The 18,602-nt window shown below is 38.3% G+C and overlaps 2 protein-coding genes across 3 annotated transcripts in view; one reads left to right on the top strand and one right to left on the bottom strand.

Moving 5' to 3' along the window:
• The window catches only part of ankrd13b (ankyrin repeat domain 13B), a 63,713-nt gene extending 50,585 nt beyond the window's left edge, over positions 1-13,128 (top strand). The window contains exons 11-15 of the mRNA XM_020923973.2: positions 518-675; positions 2,501-2,686; positions 3,627-3,790; positions 4,682-4,758; positions 7,864-13,128. Coding sequence (XP_020779632.2) covers positions 518-675; positions 2,501-2,686; positions 3,627-3,790; positions 4,682-4,758; positions 7,864-8,065 — 787 coding nt within the window. The 3' untranslated portion in view covers positions 8,066-13,128. The remainder of the gene's footprint in view (positions 1-517; positions 676-2,500; positions 2,687-3,626; positions 3,791-4,681; positions 4,759-7,863) is intronic.
• Positions 13,129-16,251: 3,123 nt separating this feature from the next.
• The window catches only part of ssh2a (slingshot protein phosphatase 2a), a 55,499-nt gene continuing 53,148 nt past the window's right edge, over positions 16,252-18,602 (bottom strand). For both annotated transcript variants that reach the window (XM_020923977.2, XM_055167018.1), the window contains one exon: positions 16,252-18,017. In XM_020923977.2, coding sequence (XP_020779636.2) covers positions 16,701-18,017 — 1,317 coding nt within the window. In that variant the 3' untranslated portion in view covers positions 16,252-16,700. The remainder of the gene's footprint in view (positions 18,018-18,602) is intronic.

The raw sequence follows: 18,602 nt of genomic DNA, 5'->3' as shown, positions 1-18,602 counted from the left end.
CCCGCCTCCTTACTCTAGAAATCACGATTGTTTACAGCCAGTGCGTGTTCAGAATTACTGTTCAAGTGACCTGTCTAGAAGTAATTTAGCGAACAATGCCTCAGTTTTTAGACCCTTCGTCTGCTTCAGTCGCGCAATCGCTGGAAGGAATCTTCAAAAATCTCTTCAGTTTGGCTTTGCTCCTTTTCCCCTCCTCTTCTTCTTTCAGCAACCTCAAAAACTGACTTTCTTTTGCCGTGAACTGGTCGTGGATTCTTGTCCACCATCTCAACAAAATTTGTGCGAGGAAGATACAGTTTAAAAAAGCCTCTATGAACTGTTGCATAAACCGCCTAATCCCAGCACACGGGCGAGTCTGTTACACTAGAGACATAGGGAGTTTGATTGACAACCTAACAGCCAATCTATCAACTGTGGACGTAGTGACGCCAGATAATTTGGGGGTAAAAGTGTAAAAAGTGACACAATTTTGATGTAAACTGCCTAATTAACATTCGTTGTATTTTGTTTGTTGCAGGTTTAAAGCGAAGTTGTGGCTGTGTGAGTCCCACCCCCTGTCTCTGGCGGAGCAGGTGGTGCCCATCATCGACCTCATGGCCATCTCCAACGCTCTGTTCGCCAAACTACGAGACTTCATCACGTTGCGCCTGCCGCCCGGATTCCCCGTCAAGATCGGTGAGAGGCACAAGGCATCATGGGAAAATGGGAAAATGGTGGAAAGGTTAAGAACTGTATGTTATGTGAAGATAACGTAGCATATTCATGGTTTTCAGCTTCCTGTTATATGGTTCTATTTTGAGGACATTATAAATTGTTCGTGACAATGGTCTTTTTTTGTCATTCTGGGCACTTACAATGTAGTCAAATAGAAAAATATTACAAGAACCTTGTAAGTTTGCAAATTTCAGTGTGGAAACAGTGAAACACAAAAATATACTAAATAAATAAGGATTCCAAATAGCTATTAAAATAGGGGTGTCACGATATCCAAGTCTCACGATACAATATCATCATGGTATGAACCTCACAGTGCAATATCATGGGAAAGCACACGATATGATGGGAGGCTCACGATCAAGGATGTAACAAAATCTCGGTACGATATTTTCACTATATACATCTCACGGTACGATATTTATTTTGATATTTTGTGTTGGCTAAACAGCTAAAACTGTGAATATTCTACTTTTTCCTCTTAAAATGTCATGACATAACTTAATCCAGAGAATTAAGACTTCTTTCTTTATGTAGTCTGCGCTAAAATGGAGCAAAGGATCATGGTCTATGTAGTTCCCTCTGTCTTTTTTTACCTATTGCTGCACCATAACTCTTAATTTAAGCAAAGAGACTTGTAATTTGATATATTGTGATGGTCCATGATATTATTGTGAGAACTTTGACGATATGATATCACGATATTTCGGTTATTGTTACATCCCTCCTTTTAAAACTAGATGTTTAGCTATGAAAATATGCATAAATATGAATACAAATTAGATACTACATTTTAAGAATAATAAAAATACTAATACTAATAATAATACTAATAAATATAGTAGTAATAGTAGTAGTAGTAGTAGTAGTGTTGATGAAAACAGCCTTTTCCTCTCCTCTCGTGTTCGTTAGTTTGTTTAGATAAAAAATACACTTGAAACAGAAATTAAGTCCAGATAATTTACTTATTCCAATATTAGAAAGCCATACTTGTACAAGGAGTCTGTTCTGACATTTCCATGCAGAGACTCAATGTTTACGCCTATACAATGACTTTTATACACAAACTATAGTGGGAGGCGAACATGGTTTAGACTTAGTGCCTCTTTGTTGCACAGTCCAATCAGACTCCATTCGGGGTGTTATCTGGCTAACAAGTCATGACATCATCCCTTTCACTCTTTCTTGTCCTATTTAGTTAGTTTGCTATTAGATAGATTGGAATATCATGCATTTGTCTTGACTGTATCTATGAGTCTCTATGAGTATCTTCACATGACCTCGGTACAATAATGAACTACAGAAGTGGTTATACAAAATACCTAAGCTTAGTCATTTATCCTAACAGTAGTTCTATAGCCTAAAGTCTGTAATTTAGAATGAGTGACACAGCATGTTTGTGGGTGGGAGTGTACATGTGACTGGTGTCTGTAGGCGGGCTACAATCCAGTCTGTGGTTTGAAGTGGAGTTGGCTGGTTATGGGTGAGTGGGTGTGAGCGAAGGATTGTAATTGTCTCTATGAAAAGCACTTTGGTTACTGTATATATGAAGTATGATCGATTGATATTTGATAGTTATAGTAACAACGTACAGTAGATTTGACCCATGTTCTTCTATTTAAATATCAAGTCTCTAATGAAAGGAATGTAGGTGCAGACTAGAGTTGACATTTGTAGAGGAAAAACCCAGAGAACATGTATAATTAGCACCAACGGGGAAACAACGCTTTGAAATGTCATAGATAATCAAATATATGTACAGTATGTCCTACTTGTGTCTGTGCAGAGATCCCATTGTACCACATCCTGAACGCTCGTATCACCTTCAGTAACTTGAACGGCTGGGCAGAGGGCGTGAGAGGAGACCCAGAGGAGAGGCCTGTGGAGGGGGGGCTGCAGAGAAGGGATCCCAGCTCAGAGACACCATCACCGGGCAGCGATTCGTCCAGCGTGTCCAGCTCCAGCTCCACCAGTGAGAACAATTGTCTTATTTAAGCCTGTCATGATAATTACTATATCGACTTATTGTTCAATATTTGAAAGATGGAACAATTATTTTTGAGGTCAATATTTATCGTGTGTACTTTTTCTTTGAACTTGTGGGGGAGTTTTTGTTCTTTTTTTGTGCTACAATTAGATTTCAGCGGAAGAGAGTTGAATAAATAACTTCTATGACTCATACTCTGTATCCTAACTACTAAAGTATTGCATTCTGATATTTATTTTTAGCAGCTAATATTTTTTAGCTATATTGTACATTTAGAATAGTTTTTTGAGGGTGTAATCCTGCTTTTTGGTTAATGTGTTGGTGTGATAAATTGTTTCAATATTATTGTCTGTTTTCCTCAGCTATAAACTGTAGACTACTTCAAAATGTGTTTCTAAGCAAGTGGCTGTTCTAAGGCTTTGTTCTAACCATAGATTGTGTGTAAATGGACATAGCTAACCCCTATTGCAAACAGGAAATGAACATTGGGATACTTTCAGCTCCATCAACCCTGACTTTACATTGAAAAAAATGTTGCCCTACTCTCCAAAACTTCTGCTGTTGGCCTTAAAATGTTTGTATTAACCTATTCTACATGATCCTGGTTTTTATTTCACAGTTTTATCCTTAAATTAACTTCATATTCCTAATATAGAACTTAGCTCCATATTTGCCCCATAACTGCTAGCACTGTGAACTTCATTTGAGTGGAGCTGAACGCTATGGGTGATTACTTCAGATTTAGTCTTGATGTAGACTTGGTTTGATCCTGTTATCGTCCTGGTTTAGTCCCAGTTTGATCCCAATTTTGATTTGGCATGTAAAAGTGTGAACGCTTCCTAAACTACGACTGATCCTGTAAAATTACCCATACTCCTCTGTAATACTCTTTCTCTCCATCTCCTTTGCCCTCTCTGTGCTGTAGCGTCGTGCCGTGCTCCAGAGATCCCTGTGTGTGTGTTTGAGCCCCCAGCCGGCTACACTCTGCTGGGGTCCCGACACAGAGAGCCCCTGAGGGAGGAGGACGAGGACCTGCTGCAGTTTGCCATTCAGCAGAGTCTGATAGAGGCTGGATCTGAGTACGACCAGGTACTTCCAATACAATCCAACTTTATTACTAATGCACTTCAAAAACACAGCTGACCAAAGTGCAGTACACAACGATAATTATAAAAGGCAATAAAATAAACACATAAAAACACACTGCACACTATAAAACATCAAAATTAGTCACAATGAAATGCTAAAGAGAACAGGCGAGATTTAAGAGCTGATTTAAAAACCACAAGTGGCTAGGTACTTAGAGCTTAATGTTATCTAAATACTAAACTAACACAGCCAAAATAGTCTTATCTCCTGGTCACACTTTCTCACTCATATTATTAGGTCTGTCTTAGTTAAAGTTCCCCACCTGCTTGCCTCCAAAGTATGGTATTAAATTTGTCTATCTCTATGGAGACAAACAGGTGATGCCACCAGGCCAAGCTACAGGTCAGATCTATGGAGAGGTATCCTAGTTTATTGTCAGAATACATGTTTTTCAGATCAAATCTACAGGACAATTTGGCTATGGAGACAGAATCAAACCAAGCTCCTTTGCTGAGGACATTTGACAAATCTTGCTTACGCTATACATTTTTGCAATATTTTATCTTCAGCACATTTAAGCTGAGCCATTTAGTTTAGTTTGAGACTTGGCAACTGTTTTCCAGAAATACACACTTTAAGTGGTATGTGAAAGCATTACTGTCTCTATGTTTAGTGTGTGCTGCCAGTGCTTCTGTAATAATATTTACAGAAGTGCTATTGCCTTGTATGTGCTGAAGAAACAACACTTATATGGAGCCGGTTTATCATAACTACTGCAATGAGGAGTAGTAGTAGTAGTAATAGTAGTAGAAAAGTAGTAGCAGTAGTAATAGTAGCAATTTTGCATGCAGGGATCACCATGTCCTGTTTCTTGTCTTATCTAATCCCCAGGTGACCATCTGGGAGGCACTAACCAACAGCAAACCAGGGACCCACCCACTGTCATGTGACCCCAGCCGCTTGGACAGGTCAGAAACGTAACTCCATTTTATTTACACAGGTTAAGAAATTCTACAAAATCTAATATGGAGGACAGAGTGAAAATTACACTATGACTAAAGCCTAACTTTAGTGTAACTTTGCTGGTAGAGAGTCTGCCACCTGTTGTCCCCATGGAGATGAATTTTGCATGTATCATTGAATTACAGCAGTGACTCTAGCACTAGCTGTTGTGTTGTTTTATATGACATGATGTGTGAGTGAGTGTTTTTGGTGGTTGATGTGGCCGATGTAGCCTTGCTTCCGTATGTAGTGAATGAATAATCCAATGTAAACTAAACTGGGTATCTTAAAAGTAGGGATGTAACAATACCTGAAATATTGTGATATCGTATCGTCAAAGTTCTCACAATAATATTGTGGGCCATCACAATATATCGAATTACAAGTCTCTTTGCTTAAATTAAAAGTTATGGTGCAGCAATAGCTAAAAAAAAACAGAGGGAACTACATAGACCATGATCCTTTGCTCCATTTAAGTGTACATGAAGAAATAACAGTTCTAAGCACTTTGTAAGTCGTAGTTCTTTGGATTAAGTTTATTCAAGGCATTTTAAGAGGAAAAAGTAGCATATTCACAGTTTTGTTAGCCTCCACAAAATATTGCAATAAATATCGTACTGTGAGATGTATATCTTCATAATATCGTACTGTTGGATATTGTTACATCTCTAATCGTGAGCCTCCCCATCATATCATAAGCTTTCCCACGATATCACAATAAATATTGTACTGTGTGGTTCATACAATGACGATATCGTATCATGAGACTTGGATACCCCAACTTAAAAGGTGCTATATAAGTAGTAGTAGAACAAGTAATATCTCTTATGGTCTGGTTTGTTTTGATGTGGTCTGGCTTTCTTCCCTCTTTGCCTCTGTCTAAATCATTGGCTCCTGCTTGACCCCTTTTCTTCTCTGTGCCCGCAATACCACATTTAGTTAATTTTTCATCACAAGTCTGTCTACATCTCCAAAGCTCAAAATGCTCTGTTCCACCTTGTGACGTCATGGAGCAGTCATTTTCAAGTTTAAAGCTACCTTTTCACCTTTAGTTCAGTAGAGATGGGCAATTCCAGGTCTGATATCATCCAGATGATTCTAGTGAAGGTGTACAGACTTTAAAAACACAGTAAAGCTCTTCCTGTATTACCACATGACATCAGGTGGAACTCTTGGGTGTTAAACATCTGTAAATGATACAAAGCACAACTCCAGGTCTGTTTTTGAGGAGGAAACAACAGTGTAACACAGATGAGAAAATAGCATAACATGGGCCTTTTACTCCACTGTATACATTTGTACTACAGTTGTACCGGCTGCCCTCTTATTTACCTCAAAGGGGCAGTTCTGAACCGACTTCCTGTTTTAGCTCTTCTGTCATCCATCAGCAGGTTTTAATGACGCATCATTTCTTTTTATAGCTTCCTCTGTTCCTAAACGGACAGCAGAGCACAGTTATGGGAAATGGGATATTACATTATTACACTAACACTGTTTATGGATACACTCTGCCCTCACTAATAAGCCAGAGAAGATGGATTTAGAAATATCAGCCAATAATAAATTAAGGGCTTTTTCCACTGTCCAAAGCTATAAGTATGTTGTACTGGTTCTAATAATGAATAGAAATGGTTTAAAAAATATGTAACCAAAAGATGATGATGCCATAATATTATAATATAAATACTTCGAGATGCTGGCTTATAGTAAATGGCCAGGGTAACAATAACCACCATTGCAAATAATATGCCTCCTACTGTGCAATGGTTTCAATGTTTGTTTAGTATAGCAAACTCTCTAGCTATTTATTGGGAGTGTGTGACTTGGCCTGAAGGCTGGCTGCCATCTGTTAGTTTCCACGGAGTTGTTGCTGCTTTAGGACAAAGCACTGGGCCATTATATAGATCAGGATTTTTGGCCTAAAAAGGTAAGGCAAGGTTGACTTTACTCTCTCCAACCAGTGGCTCTGGGGCAACCTGTCTAGAGCAGTGAGCTACTTCTATTCAACACCAGAGGATCCAGGCTTAGTCAGGACTACCTTAGTTGGAGGATATGACCTGTTGTGCATGTTTTGGGTTGATGGGGAAGAAGATGCTACAATGCACAATGACCAATGGTGGAAATGAACTACAGTATTTTTCTGACTATAAGTCGCACTGGAGTATAAGTCATATCAGCCAAAAAAATGCGTAATGAAGAAGAAAAAAACATATATAAGTCACACCGGACTATAGGTTGCAAATCAGGGACCAGGAATCGACATTTCGTCTTGAATAAAAGAACAACAGTCTGGTATGTTAACGTAACATATGAACAGTTATTCCAGATAACTATTGCATAAATAACATAACATAAGTTTACCAAACTCTCCAGTTCCCTCCAAATCACTAAATTCATTGAATCCATTGAATTCATCATCCTTGGTGTCACTTCTGAGCAACTCCGCCCAACTTTGGTTATCACTGAAGTCCAGGCTTTGTCGATCCATCCAATGATGTCCAGGAAAGTTACATGGTGCACCCTCCCGGTTACCGTGAAGCTGTGTTCTCCATCCCCGCTTTCTGCCATTCCCTCACAAGTTTCTTGCTCACTCCAAACTTTCTTTCTGCTACTCGATTACTGTTTTCTGCTGCATATTTCACTACTTCCAGCAGGACAGTGGCTTTTTCTGCAGGAGACAAGAGCAGAACATTGACACACAAGCGTAGAGCACCCTCTCGTGACTGTCAATCTGAACATTTTAATATTTAAGTCCCACTGAAGTATAAGTCGCAGGATACGGTATTTTGCTAGAACCTGGCACAAACACATTACCTCTTTGTGTAGGTCAAATGTTTTTATGTGGTTTGTGCTTGATAAATAAACAAATAAACAAAACTAAACTAAACTACGGTGAGATAAATGCATTTACCATTAATTACACAGCAGCTATTAGAGTCTGGACATTTTGCTCATCACAAATGTAGTGGATATTAATATTTTCTTGCAGTTATTTGCTTTTATAAAAGGGGCACATAATCTGGATTGTTCCTTATCATGGCTTTAATGTATCTTTGTCTTCCTCCTTCCAGGACGCCTCAGCACAAAGCCCGTCCTGCCTCCAGCCTCTGCTCCACTCCATCCAAAAAACAACCAAACTCCTGTTGCTACGACGAACAGCTCCGCATCGCCATGGAGATCTCAGCGCGGGAACAGGAAGAGGCGGAGCAGCGGCGGCGGCAGGAAGAGGAGGAGCTGCAGAGGATCATACGCCTGTCACTCATGGAGAAGTGACTGCCGATTGGCTCACAGGGCTCCTAGGGGCGGGGTCTGTGGTACAGCAATGGACTGTCCAGGAGAAAAGAGCACATTTGTGCCACGTCCTATTTATACTAATGTACCTCCTCAGCTGTCAGTCAAACCCAGAGAGGAAAGAGGGAGGATGTTGTGTCCATGTAATGTTCCTGCATTATAAAGAGCCTGTGATTTCAAATGGAGTAGGGTTCTGCTTTGTTAGAATTAGTTTTAGTGTGATGCAGTTTTTGGGTTAGAAAAAGAAATCTGCTAACTACTCAACCAGCCAAATCATATCTTTCCCAATCTTTACTGTCAGCTGTGGCATTTGGGTTAGCTACCAGAAAATATGAAACTGCACAAAACAGAGTGACTGCAGTGTAAAATGAAGAAATTACATCATTGCAATGACTTGTGTATAAAAGGCCAATGAGGTAAGAACATGTTTTAGAATGAACTCTTTGCCTCGCCCAATTAGTTCTGTCTTTTATGTTGAGCCATGACAACTATCTGGGATAAGAACAGGAAGTTGACTCCAAATGGTTCTCATCCAACAGCATCTCTGATTGGATGAAATCAACTGTACCTGGCAGTTGCTTCTTTGTGGTTCTCATCCAACAGAATGCCTTTTAACCCTTCAGACATGTTTTACATAACCACACATAACTTTACAACCATAAAAGATAGGAACTTACATTTTTTTCCATTGAAAAGATGAGAGTTGCGGCCTACTGAACATATTTCCGGCATTGTCCTATGTCACACACGCGTGAATATTTGGAAAAATTTGAAAATTAATTGGAAAAATGTGTGTCCAATAGGAACTTTCTGCCAAATACATGTGCTCCATCCATTTTTATTGGCCCAAACTTTGCCAAAGAGTGTAGTGAGTCAAGATGTTTGACTGCTTTAAGCATCTATGTTTGAGATAACTGAAAAATCTGGTGTAAGTGCAGTTATTTCTCAAATAAATGACAAATTCCGGATCTTGGTCTGCATAATTGCACATCCCTTACTATTTTTATTTGAAAGGTTTATTTCACTCAAAATTACAAATAAAAATGTAATATACACCATGGAAATGCACTAAAGTGATGTGGCTCTGTGCCCTGTACTTGACAGGAACCAGTGAAGTAATGGGGCGATTGCATTTTTCTTTTGTTTTTGAGGGCAATAACTATATTTTTACTTTACTTACAGACTTGATATTTTTCCCTTTTGTAGCTAAGGCCCTAAATTAAGCATTTTTTATGTCCAAAAAATTGTGTATACATGTTTGCCATGCGTGAAGAGTGTGAATTATTTTCAGATTTTTTTTTTTCATCATTTGTATTTCTGGTCCTATAGCTTTTATTTCAGCCATATGACACAACTACAACATGGAGAATGTGAAATAACAGATTGTGCTGAAAAAAAAAAAAAAAAAAGGATTAATAACACTTCATTAGGGGGTAAAAGGGGGAGTTTTAATTGCTAAATTAAGGAAAAAAATCCATGCGAGGACAAATACTAAAATTGCCTTTATCTACAATATCCTTCAGTTTTCAGCCTCATTTTTTCACGTTTACAATATACTGTTTAAAATGCTTGTTATATATAGGACCCTAAAAAACAAGATTTAAAATGGTGCTGACTTTGATATCGTTGACATTCACATTGGCTCTTTCCTGTTGGGTTTGATTGACAGCTGAGAAATTAAGTTTTTGAGGAGGGAGTTGAATAGAGTCGGGACATGCCATTGAAGCACACTTTCTCCTCACAGATGGACCTTTCCCCTGGCACCCCCTACAGGTGATCTCTGGTGCCACAATGTACTTTTGAGCAGTTTACAAGCAACAATACAACGTAATAAGAACAAAAAAGATAAGTGAATGCCTCTTGGACCATCAGTGGCGGTGGTCAGTTTATTATGGATGTATGTCTGTTGGGTTTTCCTTTGTGTGCATGTGAGTGTGTTACAAAACCAGCTCTGCAACAAACCACTATGTTAAGAACTTTTATCATGGAGAAGAGGAAGCACCAAAAGAGTTGCCTGGGATCCAAAATACACACTTCTCCAGTACTTAGGATGTGACGTGACTGACTGGTGGATTAACAGGTCAGGGGCATGCATGGTCTGTCCGTATCAAAACAAATATCACAAGGGACTAAAAAAACATAGTGGATTTCTGTAGAATCAATAAGCGAAGTACTAAACTCTGTTAATCTGAGGTGAATTGTGATTTTATTCAGTATGATGGGCAGGGGCAGTCCCATCAGGTTTCAGTATGGGTGCTCACTTAACATGTTCGTTTCGAGCCTTTTAACAATTTAAATTCTTTTAATAGTGAGTACCCCCACCCCTTACCCTTTTTGCTTTGTTGTTTTAAGATGCATTGTTTAACTTTTCTGGTGGAGGGTCCATGATCTTCTTGTTTCTATGGATATATCATTGCTCTGCCTGGAATGTTCCACAGTAGACATTAAACAGATGTACATTACATTTATTCAGTTACAGGTGATTTTCTAGTTCAAAAATACCTAGAAAAACAGTGGCTCTGATTGTGAGCGGGGTTGCTTAAGGGTTAATACCATACTATGAAGTATTCCAGACAAAGCAATAACATCCACGGAGAAAAGCTTTGACGGACCCTCCTCCACAGAAAAGTGACACAATGCACCTTTGAACAAAATGTAGTTAGCATCTTGTAGTGATTTATAAAACTTAATATTGAATAATTATTTTCAATAAATCTGTGGTTATCATCTGAACATTTTTAGTTGAGATTGAATGCAAGAAAATGAAAATAAAAAAATGAAAAAGGCAAAAATCTATGGGGGAGCTATAGGGTGTGCATTGGCCATTCTAGGGGAGCCTAATTCCCACTCAAGCCCCCTGATTCCCCCCTGCTGATGGTTAACCAGTTATCTTCTTTGATTCACCTGCATCACTGAAAAAAAAACAAAAAAACTGATTGGACGATCATGTTTAGTTCTGTGGTGACCAGAAAGAAATCCCCTGTATGAAAAATAGACATCATTCTGGATTTGCCAGGCAACCAAAAGACTTAAGATTTTGCTAAATAATTTGCTTTAATTTTAAACTTAAAGGGATTATATGTAGTTAGTTACATAAATATTCATTGCAGCCATTGCATCTACAAGAGCACTGTTTTTAAGAAGTCAGTACCACTTTACAACAACTCAAGAGGAAAACTCACTAAACTAACAATTTTTTAAAATCTTTTTTTATGGTAGACTTATCACCTTCTATTAATTTATTTATTTTGGTGGAAAAAGAGCACTACATACACTCCCTTTAAAGGATTGTGAATTTGAATGTGCACAAAATTGCTTATGGACAGTTGAATAAGCTTCTTCAGTTTCGTTTTGTTTTAAGCACAAACCGTCCCAATGTACTGTACTCTGCTTGTGGTGAGTTCAGATACGAGCGATTTTTATGGGCTGATGATGGGAGCACAAAATAACCAAACTGTGGCTAAGAGGATTACCAATATTAGAGGCTTGAATGAAAGACTGCATTAGTGAATGTGACAAGTTAGTACATAATTTAGGGTTGTCAATAACTTGCAAAGTGAAACTAAAAATAATAATATGGTATGTACAATAACTCAGCATGGTTTGCACCTCTACACAGTAAAGACAGTTCGCCAGCTTTGACTTTTGCTACAAAATGGTCTTTAATGTGTTGAAATATATTTAATATGTTAGAAGGTTACTAGGCAACAAGGTACTGAAAAAATAAAAGGGTATTGGTAAGGGTTGGCCACCAGCTACCCTGTTATGTTCTTGTTTCGGAGAGAATGTTCCACACTACAGCTTTAAACTTCAATCTAGTACAAGTGATCCTTTCTTTTGTAAAATTAATGACGTTCATGGTTCCTGACAAACAAAGAATAAATAAATAAATAAATCTCCATGGAAACCCACAGATGACACTGTGTAAGGGAACCAGTGGCGGCTGGTGGAATTTTTTTTTATTAGGGGGGTGGCATAGGTCAAAATCATAAATATATATTATAAATATAAATATATCTATCAGTCTATATCTATCAGAGCACAATGCACAACCAAGCGCAAAGTTTATGCAGCAGTACAACCTGATCCACTGCTCAGGCTTCTGAAGAGAAGATATATTACTCCCTAAAAACTGTTACTCGGATGCACTTTGACTTGAAATTGAACTTGCCATAGCTGTATAGTACAAAGCTCTGTTGGTATCCATTCATTAGCCTGTAGCAGTAACATGCTGCCAGTGGAGAGTTGGGGCTGGGCGGGAGCTAGCTGCACACTGAATCACAATGGTTCAGATGTGTGATCATATTTATAAAAAACAATCACCTGAGTTCGGGTCTCCCGCACCCTGCACCACCGAGATGTATTAATGACATCAAATTTTCTCAAAACTTCAGACTCTCCCACAGAACTCCGTTAACTTGCTCCAACTCAGCAAACTCAAATTCCAAACACACGACTCAAATAAAGTGATATGAGCACATTTAACATGATAAAAATATGTCTATGCAGAAACATATAGCCTGATACAAAATAACAACTTAATATATGTTTTTTGTTTTGTTTTTTTAAATCTAGGTCAAATTAGAGGCACACTTACGCCCTCTACTGACCAGCCGCCACTGAAGGGAACATTTCTTGACACGTTCCCTCACACAAAGTTATGGGTCAGATCAGTGGAGGTGTGTCCCAACTCATTGTAAGAAGGCTTTTTGACCAAAAAAAAACACATGTAATAGAATAAATGCAAGATACATTTGCTTAAACCCACATTGAGGAACATTCTAGGCAAGCATCTCCATGAAGACAAACAGGTGCAACATTTAGCGCACTCAAATTCAGTTACAAAAATCCTCTCCAATTTCTTGACATATTCCAATACGCATATAAATAAGTTCACAATTTTGCAGGGCTCAAAGCTGGTCAGACTTTACACAGTTCCGGAGAGTTTTGTTTCTTTTACTTTCCTACAATATAATAATGTACCTTGACACCAACAGCACAACCCAATGAAAATGCCTTCTCTCCTGTTTAAAGCTTGCTTGGTTGACAACACGTTTTTGTACTTTTAAAAAATAAAACGAGAAGCATTTTTTGTGGCGAATGCTGAGAAATACATGTGAAATAAACTTCTTTGCAACAGTAAAATATGTATGTGTGTCTGTGCCTGTCCGGTCACTAATCTCCTTTCATTAACTTCAGCTTTAAATCCTATGGGAGTTGAGTGAGTTTTAACTACCGCACTCAAATGTAACTATGGCTGAGTGAGAGACAGTGCCAAATCCAATTAACTTCACACGAGATTGGAAGCGCTATTGTCAAGAGAAAATCTGTTTTTAGCATCATCATCCTCCTCCTCTTCCTCCTCCTCCATGAGCTTTGCATGTGTCAAGAATTCCCAGTGAATTACCCAGAATTCTTTGGGGGTTGGCTTGCAGCTGTTATTTTAATCCAGAAGTGAAAATGACAGGTCTGACAGTCCCAAAGAAACTGTAAGGTCCTCATTGAGATTCAAATGTAAAAAATAAATTCAGAACGTACAATTGTTCAAAGTATCAACTTTACCCAGTAGAGCTGTGTCAGAAATAAACTGTTTGCCAATGTGCAACAGGATTTTATTTTATTTCATTTTTTTAAATGCCAGATGCTCTTATTTATTTATTTATAGAGCTTGGTATAGCAAATAGTTATCACACCATTGATATTTAACTGCTATAATCAATTGTGACTCCAATGTCAAAAAGTAAAAAAAAAAAGCGAACCTTTTAAATCATATCACGTTTAAGTAATTTTCTAGAATGCAAAAATATAAAGTAAGTAGAGAAACAAATTTTAACAATGTGCAAATAAATATCCAATGGCCAGTTATGATAAAATAATATTTGAATGCATCTTAAAGCACTTTATAAATGTAAATTAATTTAAAATTTTAATTCAAAATGGAAAAAAATACAATGTCATGGTGAAAACACATATAAGTGCTCTTATTAAATTTAATAACATACAGTATATATAAGTTTATGTCTTTAGTCTATCAAATGCTGTATTTGACTTTCTTTGAACTCTATTTAAACTGGGGAGAAAAAACTTGAAAAAATTTTAATCCCATTATTTTCAATTTGGCATCACGCAAACTCATAAAGAAGAAAATAGCATATGTTCATGGGTTTCAGCTTCCTGTGCCAATTCCTGTTTTAAGGAATTTTCACCATTCAGAAAAAATATAATACTTTGCTTTTTGTTGTTAATCACTATGGTAACAGTCATCATTCTGATATATATGTAGCCAGTGCCTTACAAATTCCTCGTTACATATTCTGAGCTTGTATCCACAGATGCTTCAGAGTCTGTCTCCCTGTGCGTCCGTCAGCAGGATCCAGTGGCCTTTATCCCACAGTTTAATTACCCACATGAAACAGTCAATGAAATGTCACCCATAAATAACACACACACACCTCCTCCTCTGAAGAAGAAGGAGAAGAAGAAGAAAGCTTGTTCAAAGTCTGGTACCTGCAGGTAATAGTGTTTATAATCAACATACAACATAGTGGTGTTTTGACCTTTAAACCTGCTTCTTAAAACATATGCAATACCCTTTCCTTTGCACTTCTGAATTGCATTGGTGAAACTTTAAAGGTGTACTGTGTAACTTTTCTAGTGGAGGGTCCATTACTTGCTTGTCTCTGTGGCGATGTTATTGCTTTGTCTTGAATGTTCGACAGTATGGAATTAAACTTGATAAACACCTTGCATTTAATAAACTAATGTGTTTTTATCAACTTAAAAACATGCACTTTTACTGTGAGTGGACTTGCCTCTCCACAGATCTGACCTGTAACTTGGCCTTGTGGCACCAATTGCCTGATCTTTAGATAAATAAGCGTAATGCCATACTGTGGAACACTCCAAGCAACACAGTAACATCTCTATGGAGAGAAGCAGTTGAAGGACCCTCCATCAGAAAAGTTACACAGTGCATTTTCATGTTGTAAAAACATTTTCAATAGTAGCATGTCAGCCACCCTTGACACACTCCACATTCATACGAGACAAGGTAGATGAAACGGCTTCCCAAAGGACACAACAACAATTTCCACAAGAGCTACTGCCACACCTGGTGCTCACAGCGGTCTCCCATCCAAGTCCATCCAATCACTTCCAACGATATCTGACAATAACGGAATGGAAAGAGATGGTCGTTTTTTTCTTTTTTTTTTAATACAAATTATTCCATGCTTTTTAGTCTATTTGGTTTCTTATTGAGTGTGTTTATTTAAAGGACTATCAAAATAACCCACATCTAACAGGTTATAATTCTGGCTGTATGATTCTGATTCTGATACCAATGCTAAAGTGAACTACTGGCTTCAGAATAATGAAAAATCTGGACCATTCCCATATCAATAAAAGTCATATAAGTGAGTAGATTTATAAGAATAAAATCTAAGGTGTTTGATATTATCAGATTTGCAATTTTAAAAACTACGAGTCATAGCCTTGAAAAACAAATTGTTTATGACACCGCATATAGATAAGTATAGTACAAGTAAGTATATTTTATTGTGAAGGTATGAAAAAGTTCTGTGATTCTTGACTTGATTAACGCAATACAAGGGTGCAATTCTCACTGTGGCCACTAGATGGTCCAAGAATCAAGATTAAAGGACGCATATTATGCCATTTTATGATCTATGTTATAATGTTGTTTCCTCATCAAAAACATTTAACACACAAATCCTGCATATTTAGACTCTCTACTCTCATCACCAGCTTGTGATGTCATATGGTAATACAGGAAGTGCTCCACTCCATATGCCTTCGCTAGAATCATTTGGATAATGTCAGCCCAGGAATTGTGAGTCTTTACTAAACTAAAAGTAAAATGTAGCTCCTAAATTGAAAACTACCACTACATGAGATCACAAGGTGGAATAGAGCATTTTGAGCTTTGGAGATGTGGACAAACAATAAAGGATTACTCAAACATGTGTGAATGAAACAAAACATAACTCCAGGTGTTTTTGTGGAGGTAACAACTTTCTAACATGGCTCACAAGTGTCAATTTTGTGTAATATAGTAGGACCAACTATGATACGACGGTAGGATGGATTGTATTTTACTTCAGTAGACTGAAATTACAGTGCAATAAATGAAATAAGACAGGTCAACGTTTTGGACATTGCTAAAGCCCTTTATTAAGAAACAACATGTCAGCTTTGCCCTGGTTTAAAAATCTGAACGAAGATACAAGAGAGGACCGTCTAGCCTCGTCTGACTTCAGTGCAAAGAATACTCTGGATAAGAAACGCCAAATAAAAGAAAATCAACATCCAAAAACAGTGTAAAGTGCATGTTTTGAGAGAGCGCCCCCTGTCTGAACACACTGAAAAACGTTATAAAACAATAGAACATAACATACAGTAATAATGCATAATATGATTCGGTCTTTAGACATTCATATTAAACCTGAAATCCAGTTTATTTAGCACATCCAGTGGTTTAACATGCAAACAGCCTAGCATCCATTTCTACATTTACTCTGCTACTTACAACTGCCAGTAATCTGACAATTTCACACATACATGCATTCGAATCCAGTTTATACCAACTCCAGTCCTTTTACATTGTATTGTACAGCACAGTGACAGCTCTATGCTTTTTATCAGTGGAGATTTTGCGAGAACGCCTGGATGAAGCTGCATGTCCTTTTCCCTGTTTTTGTGCAAGCTCTGCCCCTTCGCCGACGTCATCCTTTTGGACACAAGACGTCGACTTACCCTCCTCATTTTGGTTGGACGAAAGAGGGACAAAATTGGAGGCTTTCTGCTTTTCTTTTCTGTGTTTTGATTTTCTGGAGTGTGATAATAAAGTCTTTGTATGCGATGTCAAATCCAAATCGTTTAAATCGTTAGTAGACAGCTCAAGAGAGTCAAGTTTCGCCAAAGACGCCGATCGTTTCATTAGCGAAGGCGGGGTTAGGCCGGCTTGGCGTAGCCTCGCTTCAAGTTCGATAGCTCTGTGCCATCCCGTCGGCACAGGCGATTTCTCATCTTCTGTAACCTTTTCAGCAACGTCAAAACTCGAATAGCTAAGAGTGTCTTTACAAATTTCAGTGTCCATTTTGTCAGAAAGTTGATTCTCCATGTTTACCCCATCAAAAAGAAACGCTTGTAGCTCCTTTAGTGTTTGCTGTATTTTCTCAAGTTCCTGGCTACCCCTCGCTAACCTATTTTGGGCTTCGCAATCAGGACTGCACCCCAAAACTTGAGGGTCTGTGTCCGAATCTTGCACAGTTACTCCATCTAGACTCACATTTTGCGGTTCAACATCTTTGCTACTAATATGCAGTCTTTGGGATGGGGTTGAGGTATGTAAGATCTGGCTGTCAGTCTGTAGTGATCTCTCAGTTTGGCTTTCAGTAGATGCATGCACGGCACCTAAATCCTGGCTACAACTTGAATCAATAAAGTCTGAAGCATCAAGTATTTTAATGTTCTTGTCACAATATTTTGGCGATTCAACCTGTCCCTGAGTGTTGCCATGTTTTGAAGAGTCTGTGTATTCGTTTGCTTGTTGCAGAGTACGCATGGGAGAGTTTTCATTGCTGGGTGAATGCAGTGGAGATCGCACAGCTAACATCTCCTGTTTCAGCTTCTGCTCCAGCTGTTTCGTAGCTCGCCGAACAGATCCGACGGGCCACTCGCTGGGCAACAGGGAGGCAGTTTGGAGAGTGGAGGGGGGGGTGGCGGAGACCGGTTCGAGCCCAGATTCGAGGTGAGGTTCCGGGTGAGAGAGCTGCAGACAGGGGGTGGATGAGGAGGTGGTTATTGTTGGCGGAGAAGATGCGACGTGCGATATGGCTTCGATCTCGGTGACAATATGGCGGACGGATATGCAGTTGTCATGGTGATGGGTGGGGTCAGCACTGTCTTCAGTCTGGACAGAAAGAAAGAGAAAAGCAAAGGATCAGTATTTTTATTACAGTTTTATACTATACTACAACTAGTGAAGGAAAATTGATACTCTGCAACGACCTCAAGCTGGGGGTGTGCTACATGCATCTCTAATGGTGGAATGTTTAAGAGTTACGATGGTGACACAATGCACACATTAGTAAACACTGACAAAAAACTTTTAAGATTTTTTGAAAAGTCAAGATAATTAATCCCAGATAATTGATAATAGATATAAAAACTGAAACATGAATTATTGAACTATAGAAGTTTTAATATTTAAAGGGGTAATTATTGGGATTGGTTATCAGCAAAACAAATTGAACAATGGAGTATGGGACCATTTTGAATAACCTCATAGAAACAGACACATTCACAATACTATTAAAATTACAATTTAAAAAGAAAGTTTTAGTTTGGATGTTATTCTAGTTCGATGGCTCGCAAAGTTCACACCAAGTACTACCACCGAGTAACACCTGATCTAAACCAGGTCTAAAATAGGACAACACCACCAATTACTGACTTAAATGAACAGGAGAACGAGAAAAATAAAGTCTCTGTACCA

This window comes from Boleophthalmus pectinirostris, unplaced genomic scaffold (genome assembly GCF_026225935.1).
Source record: "Boleophthalmus pectinirostris isolate CB_2022bp ecotype Guang Dong unplaced genomic scaffold, ASM2622593v1 HiC_scaffold_9, whole genome shotgun sequence".
NCBI lineage: Eukaryota > Metazoa > Chordata > Actinopteri > Gobiiformes > Gobiidae > Boleophthalmus > Boleophthalmus pectinirostris.
The sequence above is the reverse complement of the archived record's forward strand: the minus strand, read 5'-3'. Positions and strand labels throughout refer to the sequence as shown.